General features: G+C 37.2%; 1 protein-coding gene across 1 annotated transcript in view; it reads right to left on the bottom strand.

Annotated features, from left to right (window-relative positions):
- Nucleotides 1-22,476, bottom strand: part of LOC150076228 (uncharacterized) — a 744,224-nt gene that overhangs the window by 569,162 nt on the left and 152,586 nt on the right. Inside the window, exons 10-11 of the mRNA XM_090387291.1 lie at nucleotides 18,525-18,611; nucleotides 5,123-5,160 (exon numbers count right to left, since the gene is read on the bottom strand). Coding sequence (XP_090243417.1) covers nucleotides 5,123-5,160; nucleotides 18,525-18,611 — 125 coding nt within the window. The remainder of the gene's footprint in view (nucleotides 1-5,122; nucleotides 5,161-18,524; nucleotides 18,612-22,476) is intronic.

Raw genomic sequence — 22,476 nt, 5'->3', positions numbered from 1 at the left:
GTTTACACAGATCCAAAATTTTCATTACTTCATACAGCATGTCCCCCTCACTTTTTCTTACTATTGAATACACCATGAATTGCCAAATTAATAGAGTAAACTTATGTGTGAAAAGATCTAAACCTCCCAAACACTTCCTAGTTCATTTCACAAATATATGTGGTCTCAATTCTAATCTCAACAATGTAGATTTCCACTTGCAATCTGCCAAACCCCATTTATTTTTTCTGACAGAATCTCAATTATCGGTTGATTCAACTACTGCTCATCTCAGTTGCCCAAATTATTCGCTGTATGATTCCTTTCACCTCAAAGGTGGTACTTGTGCATATGTCCATTCGGATATTCCTTGTCAGAGACATGGTAATTTGGAATCTCTTCTCTTTGATCTTCTTTGGCTTAAAATCTCTCTACCTCATTCTGTAAAATTCATCTGTTGTCTCTACCGTTCTCCCAACCTCACTAATCACTTGGAGCTCTTTGACTTCCTCTATTTGCAACTTTACTTTCTCCAGTCCAACTTTCCTAACAGTGAGGTAATTTTCTTTGGCGATTTTAATGTTCACAACTCCAGCTGGCTTCTCTTTTCTAGTCACACCGACCTAGCTGGTCGAGATGCTGAGGCTTTTGCGAATATTAATAACCTTGCACAAATTGTTTATTTACCTACAAGAATACCGGGCAATCCTAACCATACAGCCAACACACTACAACTTTTTCTCACAAACAACCCTTCTAAGTACACGGTCGAAATGAGAGAGAGGTCCTTTAGGCACCTCAGATCACATCTTGGTGATTGTCGCTACTCCAATGGAGCCTTTACCTCGTGGCTATTCCCAATTTCTTGTTGTTTGGCATTACAAGAATGCAAAATGGGATGACCTGCGAGATTTCTTTTCTTCTTTTCCTTTGTTAGATTACTGTTTCAAAACTTCTGATGTCAAAGTTTGCTCAGATCGTGTCGGTGAAATTATTCTTGTAGGAATGGAATCCTTTATTCCACCCTCCTCTTTAAAATCTCATCCTTTATCTAAACCTTGGTTTTCCAATAAATGTGCTAAAGCTGTTCAAGGGATGAATGCTGCATATCGTAATTGGCTTGTTTCCAATTCTTCAGTTTCATTTTCTGCCTACACCAAAGCTCACAACAATTGTAAAGCAGTTATTAATCAGTCCAAACTAGATTTTGAACAGGCTAAGGGTAGAAAACTTGCTTCTTGCCCTAATGGTAGCCAAGCATTCTGGTCTCTTGCCAAAGCTATTGGCCACAACTTTTGCCCTTCTCTGCTCTGACCTCTGTCTAAACCAAATGGTTCTGTTGTCACTTCAGCCAAGGATAAATCTGACCTGCTTAGCATCCCATTTTTCTTCCAACTCATGTATTAATGATCTTGGTAAAACACCTCCCACCATTCCCAACACTCTCCATTCATTGCCTCCTGTGGTCTTCTGCCAAAAGGATATCAGAAGGATTTTGACAAATCTTGATGCTAAGAAAGCTCCAGGTCCTGATGGTATTTCTCCACTTATGCTCAAAATCTGTGCTCCTGAACTTACACCTGTTCTTTACCGCCTTTTTTTTTCACTTTCTTATTTCAAAGGTGTTTTTCCTTCTGCTTGGAAATTTGCTCATATCCAGCCAGTTCCTAAAAAGGGTGACAAATCCCTCCCATTCAATTATCGTCCCATTGCAATTACTTCTACTCTTTCTAAAGTAATGGAAAAATTAATTAACCGTCAACTCTTAAACTACTTAGAAATCTTCTGTCTGATCAATGATCGCCAGTATGGATTCCATCTGTTTTGATCCACTGGTGATATTCTTGCTTCTGTTACCCATTTATGGACAAATTCAATGGAAAAGTTTGGTGAAACACAAGCAGTTTCTCTTGACATCTCAAAGGCTTTCGATTGTGTTTGCCATAAAGGTCTTCTAAACAAGCTTCCATCTTATGGTTTTCCAACTATTTTCTGTAATTGGTTACCAGTTTTCTCTCTGATCGCTCACTGAGGGTAATGGTGGATGGCTCTCTGTTTTCTAACTTCTCCACTAATGCTGGTGTCCCCCAAGGTTCAGTTCTTTCCCCAACTCTTTTACTCTTGTATATTAATGACCTCCTTCCACTGACTGGAAATCCTACCCATAGTTTTGCTGATGATAGCACATTGCATTCCACTTTCCATTTTGAGAAACCTTGCCCTGCTCAATCAGCTTCAACTTCTTGAATATCCGCTACCAATTCCTTAAATGCCGATCTTCAGGTAATTCTCCAGTGGGGAAAAGACAACTTAGTTGATTTCAATCCTTCTAAAACTCAGTCTGCAAAAAGGATTCATCTGCTCCTATGCTTATCTTTGGTGACACTGATTTTTTTTGGCAAAATGACATATCTCTTTTGGGGATTACCCTGACTTCTAATCTCTCTTGGCACAAGCACATTACAAACATTGCTTCCTCTGCATCTAAAAAACTTGGTTTTCTCTTTCACTCTCGGCGTTACCTTTCTTCCAAACTCTGCACAAATCGCAAATCTGCCCTACCATGGAATATTGTTCCCACATATGGGGCAGTGCCCCCAAAACCTCTCTCAGGCTTCTAGATTCCATTCAGAAGAGGGCAGTTAGGTTAATTAATGACTCCTCTCTATCAGAGTCTCTCCACTTGCTGTCTCATAGATGTACTGTTTCTGCTGCATGCCTTTTCTACAGATACTTCCATGGACACTGTTCTTCTGACCTGTCTTCTATTATTTCTGCTCTCTCTTTCAAAACAGTCCAAACACGTACCATCACCAGCCAGCATCCATTTACTGTCCAACTTTAAACTCACAGGACCAACTTTTCTTCTTCCTCATTTATTCATTCAACTGCCGTTTTCTGGAACAACCTTCCTTCCTATATTTCCTGAAAATTACAGTCTATAGAAGTTCAAGTCTAATGTCAACAAATATCTTCTTTTGTCTTCTCAACCTCCAACCTAAGCACGGTACTAAGTAGAATAGGTTCTAATACCTCTCGTGTTTGTGGTTTTCATAAAAAAAAAAAAAAAAAAAAAAAATCGTTAAGAAATTCCAAATTTAAAAGTTGGTTTAATAATACCGAATATTTAAATTTTGATTCAAAATGTTTGCACAAAGTGGGGTGATTCCTCCAAACCACAATTGCCATCTGCAAGCTACAATCTGCCCATCTTGGCCTGAACCCACAAACGGCCTTTATAATTTCCACTTCAACTTCTTTAGCAATCATCCTCAAATCGCACTGGTTTTTTGGAGATTGGTGACATAATCCAAATTTTTAAAAAAATTCATTTATTTTATTTATTATTGCCTGTATGCCATTATATTTTGGAATATTTTCTTCACAGCGAAGGCCTCGACACAGTGTAGTGTTTTCAACACTACATTCCATAATATCTGAATGGAAACTTACTGCACAGCATGTTTCGAGTTGCAGCATTTATCACTACGAACAATACAGCATGCAGCTGTGTAAATTAAAACAGAAACAGTGGCCTCTTCAGATGTCAAAAGAGTTGTATATATGCATTTTGGATTGAATAAACCAAGTGGATGACACACATGCAACATAAGTTTATCACATATTATGTTAAGAATTCTCATCAGGTAATCTGTGATTGAGGGAAAAAATGTTCCGTGACAATCACAGTAAACACATTCTGCACACTGAGCAGAACTATACTTTATAGTCTGCTCTTTTTTTTTTGTCGAAAATACCATTATAGATACTGTGCAATTTGGTAATGCAAACTTTCTGCTTCTCTATATGCATGAGGACTATCCAGAGGAAATTGCATACTGCAGCAAGCTGGTCTTCTCATCTCCAGCAAAATGTACAAACCCATCTAAGTGAACACTTTCCAGATCAGTGGACTGGCTAAAGAAATCTGACTGCTGGCTACCTCATTCTCCAGTCCTTGTATAACTATGTAATTTTTTCTGTGACGATTTGTAAAGGATGTGTTCAACCCACAATCACAATAAATTTACTAGATTTAAAAATCAGACTCAAAAAAAGCTGTTTCTAGTGTCACACCTGATGCATAAGAGAAAGCATGGATAGAAACAGACTATAAGTGGGATGGGTGCTGCATCACTAGGTGTAGTCATGCAGAAATGCAATAATTGGTATTAGTAGTGGTAAATGATGCAAGAAAACCAGCTTATACAGCATCAGAAAAACAAAACCCTACGCAACCCATCTGTCCACTGCTTCTCATAATTTGTCTAATTCTTCCATAAATGTATTAAAACTATTCACTTCCACAAGATGAAAATTTGTTCCAACCAATCATTCTATAGCTCCACACGTCCATGCTGAAACCATCCTTTTTTCAATTTAAGTTTACATTCCCCATGATGTATGTTGTCCGAGAAAGTAAGAACACCATCAGCATTTAGCTGTGCCAAAGGAACTTAAGCTTTTGTGTACTAAATGCTGGATTTTGTCTTGAAAACAGAAAAATAAAAAGTTAAAGTTTTAAGTGTTTTAAAAGCAATAAAATACAGTGCTTATATCTATAGGGCAATTTGTGTAGTCTGTAAATGTAAGCACTATATTAGATTGTTTATTGTATTATTATATTATATTTTGAATACATTTATAATCTATTAGTAAGCAGATTATGATTACTATACTATGGCACAGTAAATAATTTTTCTTTTGTTTGATTTTTTAAATCCTCTGTTTTGAATATAAGCAAAATATAAAATTCTTTTGACAATACAGAGGATTGTTATTAAATGCATACTGTTTCACTACTACACCGAAAGGGAGATCATGTGAGGTACTTCTTAAATGAAAAAGATCAAGTAGTTATGGTGGAATCTGTTGCCACTTACAACACTTACCATATGAGATATGTGTGTTTTTACTTACATGTTGCTATACTATGTGAAATGCACGCATGTTCATTTGCAATCTGTTGCTGGATAAGATTATAACCTATTACTACATGAGAGAAAGTGTATATACCCACTTGCAACCTGCAGCGTGGTTCACCATTTCAATCAGTGTCTATAATAAAATAAACAGCAACATGCATAAACAAGAGAGAAACAAAATATGAATATTTCTTTCCAGTTACTGATTGATGCCTTACCTCTGCTGAATTTCCATTTCTAAACTGGTAATCTTGTTCTAATTAAAAAAAATAAATAAAATAAATAAAGAAAACTGCTGACCAGTAAAATAAGACCACTAATAAAACTAATGACTAATTTTAAACTTAAGAAAAAATAATTTAGTGATAAGGTACAAACCACACAGTGCAATCTCACCTTGCGGTTTCTTCAACAGTGATAAACAGAACAGATTACAAGAAATTATATGAAACACTTCAAAGGATATCTGAAATTACGTTAGTATTAGAAGATTATACAGAAACAGAAAAAAACTACACAATCAGTGTTTCATTGCTCTAATAATTTGTTTAATGCTTCCATAAATTTATTCAAACTATTCAATTCCACAACACCAAATGATGAGTTTGTGCTAACACTTGATTATTTCTAACTGACAGCAAATTTTTGCACATCTATCCTGCTGTTGTCCTTTTACACATTATGCTCCCGTACATATGTTGCCCAGGAAAGAGTAAGGATGCCATCAACATTAAATTTACTCAATCTATTTAAAGCCTTAAACATTTTAACCAGGTCTCCTTACCTACACTGCAAATTGCAGAATTGAAGCCTTTCATTGTAAGAGTATCATTTTGTGTCCTTGGTACAAAAGGGTAAATCCACATCCTTCTTAAAATAAGACCCTGTATGTGGTACTCAAGGTGCAACCTAACCGCTGCTTTATACAACAGGATAATCATTGTCCCTGCAGGAAAAATTCCATCATTCATGTGATATTTTTTAAAAGAGCAGGCAGTTAGGGACTGATACACTGTTAGCTATATCGTAGTTAGTTCTTCCTTGAACGTGCAGGACTCAGACTTTGTACATTTCTTGTGTACATTTTAACTGCATTTAGTGTTTCCTGTAATTTCTTATCCCATTAAAAAAATTAGTACAGTAATCCATTGCCAACTTTTTTTTTTTTTTTTTTTATGAAAATCCCATACATGAAAGGTATAAGAACCTATACTACTTAGTACTGTACATGGGTTTAAGGCTGAGAAAACAAGTATCAATCTTTTGTCTTCCCAAAAATAATTTTAATAATTTTTATTATTAAATAATTTTTAATAATAAATTAATTTTTCTTTTTTATTTTGTTTAAAGAGAATGCTATAGAGCAGCGAATTCACAGGGACAGCACGGGATATTTTAAATTTTTGAAGGAAACACAGCAATACTCTACATGTGTTGGACACCCAGCTCGAAGTAGTTCACAGTTTCAACATTACTTATTAAATCGTTTGGACCTAACTACTTAATAAATGGAACAGTTAGGTATTTCTTTTGGCCTAGGGGTGCCATGAAAAAATTACTGAGACACTAAGGGTGCTGTGAATGGAAAAGGTTTGGGAACCTTTGCTATAGAGGGTGCGAAACAGGCCAATGGGCTATACTAAATCAGATCAAGAACAAATATAGAAAAGTAATCATCCCTGTTACTGGATGCATGCCTAACCATAGTCCATCGAATCACAAAAATAAATGGTACATTCAAAACTTGAAAAATTACTTCAAAGAAACATATCCACTACAACCTTGACCAACAAAATCCACCACACCTTGACCAACAAAATAAACATCTATCTTACATCTGTCTTTCCTCAATTTGAATTTATGCCCTCTCAGGTGATTATTCTGAGCAAGAGCATACTCAAACCATTCAAGGCTTTATACACCTCTATCAGATTACTTCGCCTGTGCCTAGTCTCCAGACACCATAATTTGCAACACTTAAGCCTTTCTTCGTAAGAGTAACCCTTTGTTCCATTCACTAATCTTGTTGCCCTTCTCTGTACTCGTTCCAGCAGCTCTACATCCATCTTGAAATGAGGCCTCCACACCTGTATATAGTACTTAACTTGTGGCTGACCATTGCCTTATATAAGGAAATAATCGGCTCCTTATCCCTGCTAGAAAAATTCCTGTATATCATTGCCAAGACACCATGAGCTACTCTTGCAGCCTGTCTGCACTGCTCAGAAAACTTCATATCTGCCTGCACAATTACCCCCAGGTCCTTTCCATTCTCGACCACTGTCAGTGTAGTACCACAGAGTTGATACGTTGCTCTGGGGTTACTGTATCCCGTATGTAGTACTTTACATTTGTCAATGTTAAACTTCATTTGCCACCTCTCAGCCCATCTGCTCAACCTTTCCAGATCCTGTTGCAGCAGCATAGCATCAGTAGTGTCCTTAATAACCCTGCCAACTTTTGTATCGTCTGCAAACCTGGACATTAAGTTTGATATACCATCATCAATATCATTTATAAATACAGAAAACAACAATGGACCCAACACTGAACCCTGAGGGACTCCACTAATAACATTAGTCCACAATGAGCAGTACCCATTGATTACCACACTCTGTTTTCTCCCCTTCAACCATCCCTTTATCCATAGCAGCAATTTGCCTCCAATGCCACACTGCTCCAATTTGTGCAGCAGTCTTCCACATGCAACAGTATCAAGAGCTTTCTAAGATTCAAATATATAATATCAAAGTTATTCCCTGCATCCAGTTCTTTTGTGACTGCAACATAGTATCCAATCAAGTTGGTCAGGCAAGACTTTCCCTTAACAAAACCATGCTGTGTCCGAGCTATAACTGAAGTCTTCTCTAGATGACCCTGTAGTGCCTCCATTAATTTTCCTGGAAGAGAAGTTAAACTCACAGGTCTTTAATTACTTGTGTCAGCCTTTGATCCTCCTTTGTGAATTGGGGTCACATTTGTACATCTCCAGTCTATGGATACCTCCCCTGAGTCCAAAGAAGCTCTCATAATTATGGCTAAGGGTTTTCTTACTTCCTTTGCTACCTCCTTTAATACAAAGGGTACTAGGAAGGTTTTGCAATATGACGCAACAATGAATCACAGGAAGTTGCTTGTTGCTGCATGTTGAGACATGTTCATACGTGCATAGTAGCCGCCGCGCCAAGTCGATGGGCTCAGTTATTCATTAGTAGTGAGAGTGTAAAGTGGTTGCGATGGCATCGTGGTCATGAAATGAGATAAGGACAGTTTTGCGGTATAATTTCGTGCGTGGTTTAACCATAGACCAGTGCTTAGAAGAAATGACTCTTGCACTAGATGATGATTGTCCACATCGTACAACGATATTCAGGTGGTATAGAGAATTCCAAAGGGGAAATTTCACTCTGGAGGATTCTGAGAGGCCGGGAAGGCCACGAACGTCAGTTACAGAGGAAAACGTTACTGCTGTGAGGAAAATGCTTGACGAAAACAGGCGAGTGACCTACCAACAGATAGAGGATACTTTGGGCCTAAATGCACCAGCAATTCGTTCGATTCTGCAAGATCATTTGCACGTGAAGAAACTTTGTTCTCTCTGGGTGCCGCATCAACTGACTGAAGAGCAGATGACACGACGTGTGACTTGGTGCCGGGAGATGTTAAAAAAGTTTGATAAGGGACAAATCTCGGTATGTGAACAGCATCGTGACAGGTGATGAGACTTAGCTGTACTATTACGATCTGCCGACCAAGGCTCAAAACAAAGTTTGGGTCTTTGATGATGACAACACACCCGTAATTGTCAGAAAATCCCAATCTGTAAAGAAGAAAATGATAGCTGTATTTTTCAAATCGAGTGGAATTGTGGAACGTGTCGTTTTGGACACGCAGAAGACAGTCACAGCTAAGTGGTATACTGAACAATGCCTGCCTAAAGTCATTGGATCTATGAAGAACCTGCGGCCAAAGTCAAGAGTGGACACCTGGTACCTCCATCACGATAATGCTGCAGCTCACCGCGGCAAAGCCTGCACCGAATATTTGACCACGACAGGACTGAAACTTCTCGAGCATCCACCCTACAGTCCAGACCTTGCTCCCTGCGACTTTGCACTGTTCCCGCATGTGAAAATGAAGCTAAAAGGGAGGCGGTTTTCCAGTGATGAGGACCTTCTACGGGCTTGGGACAACGAGTGTGCTTTACTCCCTAGTGAAACTTGGCAGAACTGGTTTAAAGATTGGTTTCGGAGGATGGAGAGGTGTATTGAATGTAGAGGAAATTACTTTGAAAAAATTAAATAAACAAAGCTGTATTGCAAAACTTTCCTAGTACCCTGTGTATAACTGAATAGATCCCATCCATCCTGGGTGCCTTTTTTATGTTTATCCTCAACAATTTCTCCTCCACTTTCCTCTCAGTTATTACAAAATCATCTAGCTCACTGCCAGAGTTTATTTCACCTCTGGCATTTCCCTTCCTGAATAACTCCTCATGTGTGAATGTAGATGCAAAATACTCATTTAGTTTGTTAGCCACCTGAGCAGGATCATCAACAGTTGAACCATCAATATCCAGTGGACCAATCTGATTCATCCCTTTCCTTCTAGAGTTTACATAAATAAAGAACTCTTTTCTGTTTTTCTTTGCATCCTTTGCCAAGGATTTCTCATAATTTGCCTTTGCCTGCCTAATCTCCTTTGTGACTTGGTTACAGACCAGCTTATATCTATCATAGGCTTCCATGTCATCCATTAATTTATATGTATCCCATGCATTTTTCTTCTCTGTCATGTCTCATTAGTTCATCTGACATCCATTTAGGTCTAAACCTTGAACAATATTTCTTAGTTGGTATATAAAGCCTAGTAGTTTCCAAGATAAATTCTTTGAATGCTTACCATTTTGAATTTGTTGTTGGTAACATCGTCAGTGGGTCCCATTGTATACAATTTAAATACTTTCTCAGACCACCGTAGTTGCCTTTACAAAAGCAAAAACCCTTCCCTTTACCCCTAATGGTAGCTACCTCTGTGAGTAAATCCCACTTCAGCACACTGTGATCACTGCCACCTAGTGGTTTCTTTATCTGCAGATTCTTAATGCATGTAGAATCACTATTGATATTCAGATCAAGAGTATTATTACTCCCTCTAGTTGCCTCCCGAACATGCTGATGTAGAAAACAATCATCCAATAAATCCACAAAAGCCTTTCTAGTGTGTGAGTGACCAACCCACAAATTCCAGTCAATATCAGGGAATTAAAATCCCCCATTATAAGACTCTCTGATTTTCTGGCCCACTATTTCCCTGTACAGTTTCTTATTATACTCATCAGTGTCATTAGGCCTATAACACACCCCTACACCATTGCATGTGACCTAAGCATTGGGAGATCAAATGCTCAAAGGAATTTTAGGTCACATGCAATGGTGACCTAAGCATTGGGAGATCAAATGCTTAAAGGAATTTTTTTTCCACGTCTCTGATATTCCAACAGATATTGTTGGAATATCAGAGACGTGGTGTCACACAGATAGAAGGAATGCAGAACTGGAATTTGGGCATTACAATGTGTACAGGAAGGATATACAGGATAGGAAGGGAGGAAGGGTTATGCTATTAGTTAAGAAACACAAAATCCAAGGAAGTGCAGCCAGTTGACATCGCAGGACAGTGCAGTGTCGAGTCAGTTTGGTGTGACAAAACATTGGGAGATCAAAATTGAGAGTAAGAGTGTGTTATAGGCCTAATGACTCTGATGAGTATAATAAAAAACTGTACAGGGAAATAGAGTGGGCCAGTAAATCAGAGTCTTATAATAGGGGAATCACACACTAGCAAGACTTTTGTGGATTTACTGGACGATTGTTTTCTATATCAGCATGTTCGGGAGGCAACTAGAGGTAATACTCTTCCTCTGATTAACAGTAGAGATTCTTCATGCATTAAGAATCTGCAGATAAATGAACCACTAGTGGCAGTGATCACAGTGTGCTGAAGTGGGATTTAATCAAAGAGGTAACTACCATTAGGGTAATGGGAATGGTTTTTGCTTTTGTAAAGGAGACTACAATGGTCTGAGAATGTATTTAAATTCTATACGGTGGGACCAACTGATCATGTTACCAAGAGCAAATTCAAAATGGGAGGCATTCAAAGAATTAATCTTGGAAGCTGCTAGGCTTTACATACCAACTACGAAATATTGTTGAAGGTTTAGGCCTAAATGGATATCAGATGAACTAATGAGACATGCAGCAGCAAAGGCAGCAAAGATGAACTAATGAGACATATTAAAGGAGGCAGCAAAGGCAGTAAGCAAACCCTTAGCCATAATTATTAGAGCTTCCTTGCACTCAGAGGAAGTACCCATGGACTGGCGAGCGCAAATGGGACCCCAATTCACAATGGAGGATCAAAGGGCGACCCAAGTAATTATAAACTTGTTAGTTTAACTTCTGTTCCAAGGAAATTTTAATGGAGGCACTGTTTAAAGAAGCACTGCAGGATCATCTAGACAAGACTTCAGTTATAGCTCGGACACAGAATTGTTTTGTTAATGGGAACTGTCGTCTGACCAATTTGATTGGATACTACGATATAGTCACAAAGGAACTGGCTGCAGGGAATAACTTTGATATTATATATGATATCATGCATTTGGATCTTAGAAAGGCTGCTTTTGATACTGTTGCACATGAAAGACTGCTGCACAAATTGGAGCAGTGTGGCACTGGAGACAAATTGCTGCTATGGATAAAGGGATAGTTGAGTGGGAGAAGACAGAGAGTGGTAATCAATGGACACTGCTCTTCATGGACTAATGTTATTAGTGGAGTCCCTCAGGGTTCAGTGTTGGATCCATTGTTGTTTTCTGTATTTATAAATGATATTGATGATGGTATATCAGGCTTAATGTCCAAGTTTGCAGACGCTACAAAGGTTGGAAGGGTTTTTAAGAGAAGAAAAATGCACGGGATGCATATAAATTATCAAGCGACAGAAGCCTATGGCAGATATAAGCTAGTCTGTAAACAGGTCACAAAGGAGGTTAGGCAGGCGAAGGCAGATTACGAGAAATCCTTGGCAAAAGATGCTAAGAAAAACAGCAAGGATTTCTTTACTTATATAAACTCTAAAAGGAAGGGGATGAATCTGATTGGTCCACTTGACATCGATGGTTCAACTGTTGATGATCCTGCTCAGGATAGCAAACAAACTGAATGAGTATTTTGCATCTACATTCACACATGAGGAATTATTAAGATTTGAAAATGGCAGAAGGTGATCAAATTGTAGAAGGATACTTCATGATTTTGTAATAATTGAGAGCAAATTGGAGGAGAAATTGTTGAAGTTAAACATAAGAAAAGCACCTGGGGTGGATGGGATCTATCCAGTTAAATTAAAGGAGGCGGCAAAGCAACTAAGCAAACCCTTAGCCATAATTATGAGAGTATCCTTGGACTCAGGGGAGGTTCCCACGGACTGGAGATGTGCAAATGTATCCCCAATTCACAAAGGGGGATCGAAGGGTGACATGGGTAATTACAGACCAGTAAGTTTAACTTCTGTTCCGGGTAAAATAATGTAGTCTCTGGTTAAAGCATCTTTAACTGGTTAATGCATCATTGCAGGATCATCTAGACGAGACTGCAGCAATAATTCAGACACAGCATGGTTTTGTTAAGGGAAAGTCTTGTCTGACAAATTTGATAGGATATTATGATGTGGTTACAAAGGAACTGGATGCAAAAAATAATTTTGAAATCATATATTTGGATTTCAGGAAAGTTTTTGACACTGTTGCACATGGAAGACTATTGTACAAATTGGAACAGAATGGTATTAAGGGTAAGTTGCTACAATGGATAAAAGGATGGTTAAGTGCGAGAAGACAGAGGGTAGTAATCAATGGGTACTGCTCTTCGTGGACTGATTTTATTAGTGGAGTCCCACAGGGTTCGGTGTTGGGTCCACTGTTGTTTTGTATATTTATCAATGATAATGATGAAGGTATATCAGGCTTAATGTCGAAGTTTGCAGATGATACAAAGGTTGGCAGGGTTGTTAATGACAGTAATGGCAGTGTACTACTGCAACAGGATCTAGATAATTTGTGGAGATGGGCTAAAAAGTGGCAACTGAAGATTAACCTTGACAAATGCAAAGTACTGCATATGGGTAGAAGTAACCCCAAAGAAAAGTACCAACTGTGTGGTACTACACTTAAGGTGGTAGAAAATGAAAAAGACCTGGGAGTAATTGTGCAGTCAGATATGAAGTTTTCTGAGCTATGCAGAGAGGCTGCCAGGGCAGGTCATGGGGTTTTGTCAATGATATATAGGAATTTTGCTAGCAGGGAAAAGGAGGTGATTGTCCCTCTGTATAAGGCAATGGTCAGGCCACGTCTTGAGTACTGCTTACAGGTCTGGAGGCCTCATTTTAGGAAGGATGTAGATTTACTTGAGCGTGTACAGAGAAGGGCAACAAGATTGGTGAGGGGAATGAAGGGATCCTCTTATCAAGAGAGGCTTAAGTTCTGCAAATTGCAGTGGCTGGAGACTAGGCACCTGCGTGGTGATCTGATTGAGGTGTGTAAGGCCTTGAATGGGTTCAGCACGCTGAATTCTGATGGGATCCTTCCACATGTTCAGATTACGAATTTAAGGGGGCATAAATTCAAATTACGAAAGGACAGATGTAGAATAGATGTCCGGAAATTTGCCTTTAGCCAGTGGGTGGTTAATTGCTGGAACAAACTTCCATCTGTCGTTGTGGAAGTTGATAGGCTGAATAAATTTAAGGAGGAACAGGACAGGCATTTGGAGGGAATGGTGTGATTTTTTTTTTTTTTTTTTTTTTGGCTGATGCTGCATAAGCTCATACATTTGCTTTCTTGCATCACATGCCACTACTACTACTACTACTACTATTTGGTATCCGTGTTCATTGATTGTTCTGTTCAATATTTAGAAAAGTTAATGGAATTTGTAGATGGTAGTAATATTATCATTACAATGGATTCTAACACAAAGTCAAGGCTTTGGTAGTGTGATAGTGTTGATCATAGAGGAATTCAATTAGAAGAATTTATTTTGTTACAATTTAAATATTTTAAATGAACCATATAAACCATACATTTTTGATAATATACATGGTACTTTTAATATAGACATAACTCTGGTGTCTCAACACCTGAACAGAAGAATATGTTTTTGGAATGTGGTGATTAATTTAAATATATAGCAACAATAGAGCAATAGTATTTTTTTTAAGTGTAGCAGATGGCAGGTAAAATAAAAGATGATTCTAAAAGGTTTAATTATAAAAAAATTAATTAGCATAAATTCATACAAGTCTTGGTTGCAAATTTTACAGATGAGGTGAGATTAAATTTAAATTCTGTGAATGCTAATGAATATGCATTTTATGTTCAGTCTACATTACTTAATGCTTTGCAATATGCTGCTAAAAGGAAGAGAGAGATAGAGTCTGTTTATAATGTGCCTTGGTGGTTTGTGCAACTTTCCAGGCTAAGAAAAGAGGTCTTTTTACTAGAAAAATTTATCAGAGATATAGGGGTTGGAGTAACAATGATGCTTTGATTTACAGGGAGTTATATAAGATTAAATGGAAAGCATATCAGAAGGACATTTATGAACATAAATTAAAGGCATGGAAGAAATTGGTATTTACTGTGGGAAATAAGAGTCTATGGGGTCTTTTATTTAAGATAACTAGAAATAAGTTAAATGTTAACAATTATTACTGTCTATTCTGATAATACTGAACCTACTGATTGGTATTCTACTGTTACTGCAATTACTAATAAATTATTTTTAACTGACAGCTGTGTTGATAACACAGAACAGCAAGTGTTAATTAAGATGGATAATAAAGAATATCAAGGATTCCCTGAGACTGATTTATTCAATATCAGAGAGGTCCAAAATGTTTGTTTGTTCAAAAATTAATGTAAATAAAACACCAGGAATAGACATGGTTGAAAACAACTGTATTATTAAACTAGTAGATCTTTTTCCTGAAGTTTTGGTCAATATGTTTAATAAATGTTTAATAGAGGGAACTTTTCAAGGTTTCTGGAAGGTTGCCCTGCTTAAGTTGTTACAAAAGCCTGGTAAACTAATGACTGACCCTCATGGATATAGACCGATATCTTTATTGGCAACCTTAGGCAAAATATTTGAGAGTTAATGTTGTTCAGGTTGGAAGATTTGTTGCAGAAAATGAAACTGGTTTTTCCATATCAGTACGGATTTAAAAGAAATTGTTCAATTGAAGATGCTATTCAAGATTTGATTACTTACAGTTTAAATTCTAACGATAAATATGTATTAGCCCTCTTTATTGATTTTGAGGGGGCATTTGATACAGTCTGGCATCAAAGCATCCTCTCCTCCTTAAGAACATTATTATGCCCTATGTCATTAAACTTAACTATAAAGAGTTATCTTATTGAAAGGAAAATTATTGTAAGATCACAACACCTTACTTTTAAAAGGGATATTAATCGAGGATGCCCACAAGAGTCAGTTTTGGGATGGGTTTTTTGGAACCTGGTCCTTGATCAGTAGTTGCAAAGGGAATTTTCTAATTGCCATAAGGTAGCTTATGCAGATGATTTAGTATTGTGTGTGAAGGTAAGTCCAGGCGTGTCATTGAGGGTAGGTTGGAACTTATTATTGATGATCTTGTGGACTGGGCTTCAACGAATAAACTTAAAATATCTTCAAACAAAACAGTTATGATGTTACAGAAAGGAAGATTAGACTATAATAGGCCTCCTCGTTTAGTAATTAATAATAAACAAATACCATTAGTTTCCTGTGTTAAATATTTAGGAGTAATTTTAGATGACAAATTATTGTTTACACCACATTTGGATTATTTGAGTAATAAAAAAAAATATATATACAGCCTCCATTGTGAGGATTACTAAGAAAGACTGGGGTTTGAATAAAAGAACTCTTACTCTTTATTATAAAATGATATTTATCCCTATAGTGGCTTATGCAGCCTCTTTCTGGTATGCTGGGGTAGGGATTGTTAGATTTCGCCAGACGTTATTGTCCATACTGAGAATTATGTTGTTAACTATCTTGCGGGTGACACCACCCACAAGAGAGTTAACATCTTAGTATCTAAGTATGAACTTACTCTATTGGATTAACTACTTACCCTACTGAATCAATTTTAGTAACTGAGTTAGCATCGTTAGCATTTAAAATCTAACAGCCACCTAATAGGAAGTGATGTAATTTGCATCATTTAAAATCTGAACGTTCAGCTTTCTTCGTTACCAATCAATTGTGTCATTTCCGTTACAAGAAAATTTTTTTATCAATCGATTTTACTCTAGTGCCACCATAGATGTTTTCACATGAAAAAGGCAAAGCATCTAATGTGCAGAACTGTGACCTTTATGATATGAGAAGATATTAGACTGCCAGGCTAAACTCAGAAAGCTTAAATAGAGGACAAGTCATTAAGAGCAAGTTGCTACAATGGATAAAAGGATGGTTGAGTGGGAGAAAACAGAGTGGTAATCAATGGGCACTGCTCTTAGTGGACTAATGCTATTTGTGTGTAGTCCCCTAGGGTTTGGTGTTGGCACATTGTTGTTCTGTATATTTATCAATGATATTGATGAGGTATATCAGGCTTAATGGTGAAGTTTGCAGATGATACAAAGGTTTACAGGGTTGTTAATGACAGTATGCTACTGCAACAGGATCTAGAAAAGTTGGGCAGATGGGCTGAGAAGTGACAACTGAAGTTTAACATTGACAAATTCAAAGTACTGCATATGGGTAGCAGTAACTCCAGCGACTGTGTGGTACTACACTCAGGGTGGAGAATGAAAAAGACCTGGGGGTATGTACAGTTAGATATGAAATTTTCTAAGCAGTACAAACAGACTGCCAGAGCAGGTCATGGGGTGTCTTGTCAACGATATTCAGGAATTTTGCTAGCAGAGATAAGGAGGTGATTATTCCTTTGTATAAGGCAATGGTCCAGGCCACAACTTGCATACTGCATACAGGCCTGGAGGCCTCATTTTAGGAAGGATGTAGAGTTTCTAGAATGAGTACAGAGAAGGGTAACAAGACTGATAAGGGGAACAAAGCAGTGCTCTTATGAAAAAAGGCTTAAGTCCTGAAAACTGCAGCATCTGGACCTAGACACCTGCGAGGTGATCTGATTGAGGTGTATAAGGCCTTGAATGGCTTGAGCAAGCTAAATGCTGATGGGATTCTTCCTCTTGCTAAGATTACAAACCTGAGGGAACATAAACTCAAATTAAGGAAAGACAGTTGTAGAATAGGTGTGCAGAAATTTGCCTTTAGACAGTGGAACAAACTTTTGGAGCGATTGGATGGATGAAATGCAAAGTGTTTTTTTTTTGTTTTTTTTGGCTGATGCTATATAAGCTTGCTTTCTTGCATCATATGCCTCTATTAATGCTAAAAGTAGCAATGTTCTGGCCACTAATAAAACACGACAGCATATACGCAGCTTTATCATAAAGCGGTTGTCATAGTACATTACTGAAGTAATGGAATAAATAAATGTAAAAAGACTAAAAATTACAAATTAAGAATTAAAGAACAATAGAAGACATATAGCACTAAACAGCCATACAGAAATAATAATTTCTGTTACTCAACAAACTGTAGCTGGGCACACATCAAGCAACAGGGTTAGTTGCCAAAATTAGTTTGATCTAATTTAGCATAACCTGTTTCCCCCCTCTCCCCCACCCTGTATAGCAGCCTATCTTTATTTCTTTAAGTTCAGTTTATTTAACTGTAGTGTTCTTCATTTAAGAGTCATTCTAAACGTCCTTCAATTAAATGATGAAATTCAATATGACTACTTTAGCACCTTCTTGCATCATTTATAACTTGTATTTTTCATTCTTTTATATTTAATTATTTCATTACTTCAATAGCACGCACACACAGTAGTTTTGACATTTGTCACTGGTTTTGAGACCTGTCATAAACTGGAGGAATTTCTAAAAGCCTCCTCAATCGGAGCTGGCCGATATCAGGCAGAGGGAGTAGGGAGCGAATGATATCAATAAAGTATCTAACCTGCAGGTTTATTTATATCATTGTGAATATTATCTGTAAGCATAATTATAATGATTATGACTTCAGTATTCAGTAGATCTGTCTTGGGAAAGAATAACAAAAACATATATTTGACAAATATAACACAAACTAAACAAAATTCATAAAATTGCAAATAGAGACTTTTTTAAAATAACTTTATGAAACATTTTAATAACTTTAAAACTATTAATAAATAATTTTAATCATAAAAGTTGGCAAGTATGTCTGAATAGATTTGTTAAGGCACAAATATTCACCATTGGCATTTCACAGCAGCCCTCCAAAAATGGCCGAGTTTTGCTAATCTAAATGGCTACTTTCATTCATATTAGTAAATGTGCACATTCTAACTTGTTATAAATTCAAATATGATGGATTATTGATAGGAGATGCAACGAATTTCTTAACTATATGCATAAGCTTAACCAAAAATTAAAACTTAACAAAAGAATAAGATTACAGATGTTCTCACTTCTAATGCTTGTAGCTGTGATTCTAGTGTAACTTTCTTTGTATGAACTTCATCAAATACTGCTTTAAGATCTGCAAGTTCACCTGCCTATTGGAGAAAAAAAAAAAAATAATAAATAAATATATATGTACCCACACTTTTTGTTTACTATTCAATCTGTTAAGCTTTTCTTGCCATGGGATCATAGGTGCGTGTCTATGAATGATGTTTATGTTGAATGAAGACAAGGATAGTTAAAAAATCAAGGACAAAAATAGACAACTCCTATCTTCAAGTTCTTCTAACAGCCCAGAATGCTAAAATTAATAGTAATAGCAAGTTAAAAGTATAGCAATTAGGAAATTTAAAGTTGGTATTCAGTCATTCTAGGAGTATAATTTCTTTTCCATGCTACCAAAAGCCCTCAAAACTGTAGGTATATGGATTAAGAAAATGGCAGAATAAGAAAGAATGGTCAAATCAGAAAGCTCATAGCAGTCAGATATATGAGGGGTCACAAAACGTTTGTACCTATAAATAATAGCCATAGAAAGGTGAAACTTCACAGGAACCTTAATCCTTTTCTATGTACTCTCCATGTATAGTAACACCTTTCTCCCATCTATGGATTAGCTGTTTAATGCCTTGTCATAGAAGTCCAAACTTTTTGCCTGAAACCATGATTCCACTTCATTGATGACTCCCTGAGATGAATCAAAGCAGAGTCCAGGCAATGATTTCTCCATTTCTTTAAACAAGAAGTCTCATGGTGCTAGGTCACAAAAATAGGGTGAGTGCTGCAGTAGTTCGAAGCTGCACTGGGCAATAAAGTTGGTGGTGGCAACGGCTGTGTGAGCCGGTGCATTGTCTTCTGTCAGACAATGCACCAGCATTGTCTTCTAGATACTGCAATAGGATCTAGAAAAGTTGAGCAGATGGCATTTTAAGTTTAATATTAACAAATGTAAAGTACTGCATGTGGTAGCAGTAATCCCAGAGTAAGGTATCAACTGTGTGGTACTACACTCAGGGTGGTAGAGAATGAAAAGGACCTGGAGGTGATTGTGCCATCAGATATGAAGTTTTCTGAGCAGTGCAGATGGTCTGCAAGAGTAGCTCATGGTGTCTTGTCAATGATATACAGGAATTTTTCTGGCAGGGATAAGGAGGTGATTATCTCCTTGTATAAGGCAATGGTCAGGCCACACCTTGAGTACTGTATACAGGCTGGAGGCCTCATTTTAGGAAGGATGTAGAGCTGATGGAAAGAGTACAGAGAAGGGCAACGATATTGGTGAACAGAACAAAGGGTTGCTTTTATGAAGAAAGGTTTAAGTTCTGCAAATTGCAGTATCTGTAGACTAGGCACCTGTGAGGTGATCTGATTGAGGTGTATAAAGCCTTGAATGGTTCGAGCAAGCTCAATGCTGATGGGATTCTTCCTCTTGCCCATAAATTCAAACTGAGGAAAGACAGTTGTAGAATAGATGTGTGGAAATTTGCCTTTAGCCAGCGGGTGGTTGACTGCTGGAACAAATTTCCATCTGTTGTTGTGGATGTGTCAAATGTGAAGGGTTTTTTTTTTTTTTTTGTGGCTGATGCTGTATAAGCTGCTTTCTTGCATCGTATACCTCTACTAATGCTAATGTCTGGCCATGTGTATATCTGTCAGTCAAAGAAAGTAGTATGCATATCACATACTACTTCCTTTATACATGGAATGTGTATCTATCTAAGAAAACAATTGTTACTGTTTCTAAAAAAGTCACAGTAGTAGGTGAAATTGCTTGGATTTTAGAATTAGCACTAAAATTACACCCAGAAACACCAAGAATTTCTGAAATATCGAAATCTGTGCAGACTGGTATAATTCACACTGATCACATATTTTTACCTCAATCTGTCATCAGTGGTCAAAATTCAAATTCAGCATTTATAATAAATGCATGTTTTCTTGCGTTATATGCCTCTACTAATGCTAATGAGTTCAGGGGCTGTCGAAATGCTATGTCCTTTGTTTCTCTCAAATTTAACCAAAGCCTTTTACTTCCTGAAATGACAGTTCAACAGCAGATAGGATCTTTCTTTATATATATTTTTGGAAATTTAGCTGCTGGCATTTAGTTTTACTGATTTTATTAAATTTAGCTTTCGTATCAATCAAGATTTCCTATATTCCAATTTCACTCTTTTGACTAAAGGTAAACCTTTTAAGGGTCACTTTCAGAATTCTGAGAATCAACTAGTCTCACCTAAATAATAAAGGATGAGTAACCCAACTGCAATAAGCTCTAAATGCAAGATGATCACTGTTATAAAAAGAACGAATTGAAATTCACAATATAATCTTGAAAGGTTCACTTACAGTTGAAAGATGTATATTATTTTATTTACAAATTTTTCACCTTTTGAATTAGTCAGCTGTAGAAGAGACATAAAAGTTTAGCAAGAGTATTTCTTTGTTATTTTTCAAAGTATTCCTTCAAAATGAATGTGCTGATGCAGTGGTAAAATATGTACATTTGTAATTCCCAATTCCACTATCTTATACCCACATATTTTTAAAAAAATCGTTACTGATAGAGCAGCTGGAAAAATTAATAAAATAATCATGTCACCTACACTTAGGGATTTATTTTAGAGACCTAAAATGTGCTCCTACTAATGCTTATAAAGGTGCTCCTATAAAGGCCTCCACAAACAATTTTTTTTTTTTTTTTTTTTTTTTCATTCATGAGGAGGATTTTTTCTCATATATTGCATTTGCACTCAATTTAGACTTGACACATTATTCAAAAATTATTCATATTCCACCATTCTATAAGAAATTTCTATAAGCCATTCCACCATTCTATAAGAAACCAGCATGTGTTGAAACAGCTATCATGGCAATGACTTAAGTTTTAGACAAACAATGAATTTTCCTTTTAGTCACTATTTGTGTAAAATAATTGGCAATTCAGATTAGCCTGTGGGTAGTGTTAACAGCCTACTCTAAAAGCAATGGCCAAAGCTTGGCCTCTGTTGCTGAAGGGAACAAAGTGTCTCAACTTCTGATAGCATGCATGATGGATCAAGAGCCCCATGTTGTTCACGCCAAATCCGTACGCGACCACCCACGGTGTGGAGTAAATAATGTGACTCATCAGATCAGCACACTTTCTTCCAGTCTTCTAATGTCCAACTTGCATGCTCTTTGCACCAGGTGAGTCTTTTACGCCGATGAACCTTGTTAGAAGAGGATGCCGTAGGGGTGGTCTTAGTATAGCCTATACGTGCAACACATGGTCATGCCAGATATTGTTCCAGGTTGGCCCATGTTTTATTGGGTAGTCAACTCTTGAACAGTGCTGTGCCTGTTCACCTGTACGAGATGTCGGACCCAGCACTCACCCCTAACATCAACCCTTCGTTGACCTTGGCAGTTTTGCCGTCGGGTCATTGTTTGACCATTTTGACACCAGTCCTGGTATACTTTAAGTATGGAGGCTCTCGAACACCCGACCAGTCCAGCTGTTTGGGAAATTGAGGCACTAGCTTGTTGAGCACCCACAATCTGTCCTTTATCAAAGTCCAATAAATCCTTCCTTTTATCCATCACGCTCGGAATTTTACTGCCTACTGAACCATCGACACCTTATCTATGCTATGTAGGTCGATTAACTCCATACTCTCGTACCTCACGTGGTCAATGGGTTGCATTCAGTTTTCATAGGGGGTGGTTATAATTCAGTGATCATTCAGTGTACATGATTATATTGTTATATAATCGCACAATTTTGGTGTCGTTTTCAAGTGTCAACCACGAGCACTGCCCCACAAGACAACAATATAGTGTCCTCTGTTTCTAACATAAAGTGTATACTGTGGCAAAATAGAATTACATCAAAATATAATATTGGGAGAAAAAAAAATTATATACATAAATGAATGTTGAAATTAAAACTAAAATTAACAAAGAAACTAAAACAAA

This window comes from Mastigoproctus giganteus, chromosome 13 (genome assembly GCF_048544385.1).
Source record: "Mastigoproctus giganteus isolate SK-2022 chromosome 13, ASM4854438v1, whole genome shotgun sequence".
Lineage (NCBI taxonomy): Eukaryota > Metazoa > Arthropoda > Arachnida > Uropygi > Thelyphonidae > Mastigoproctus > Mastigoproctus giganteus.
The sequence above is the reverse complement of the archived record's forward strand: the minus strand, read 5'-3'. Positions and strand labels throughout refer to the sequence as shown.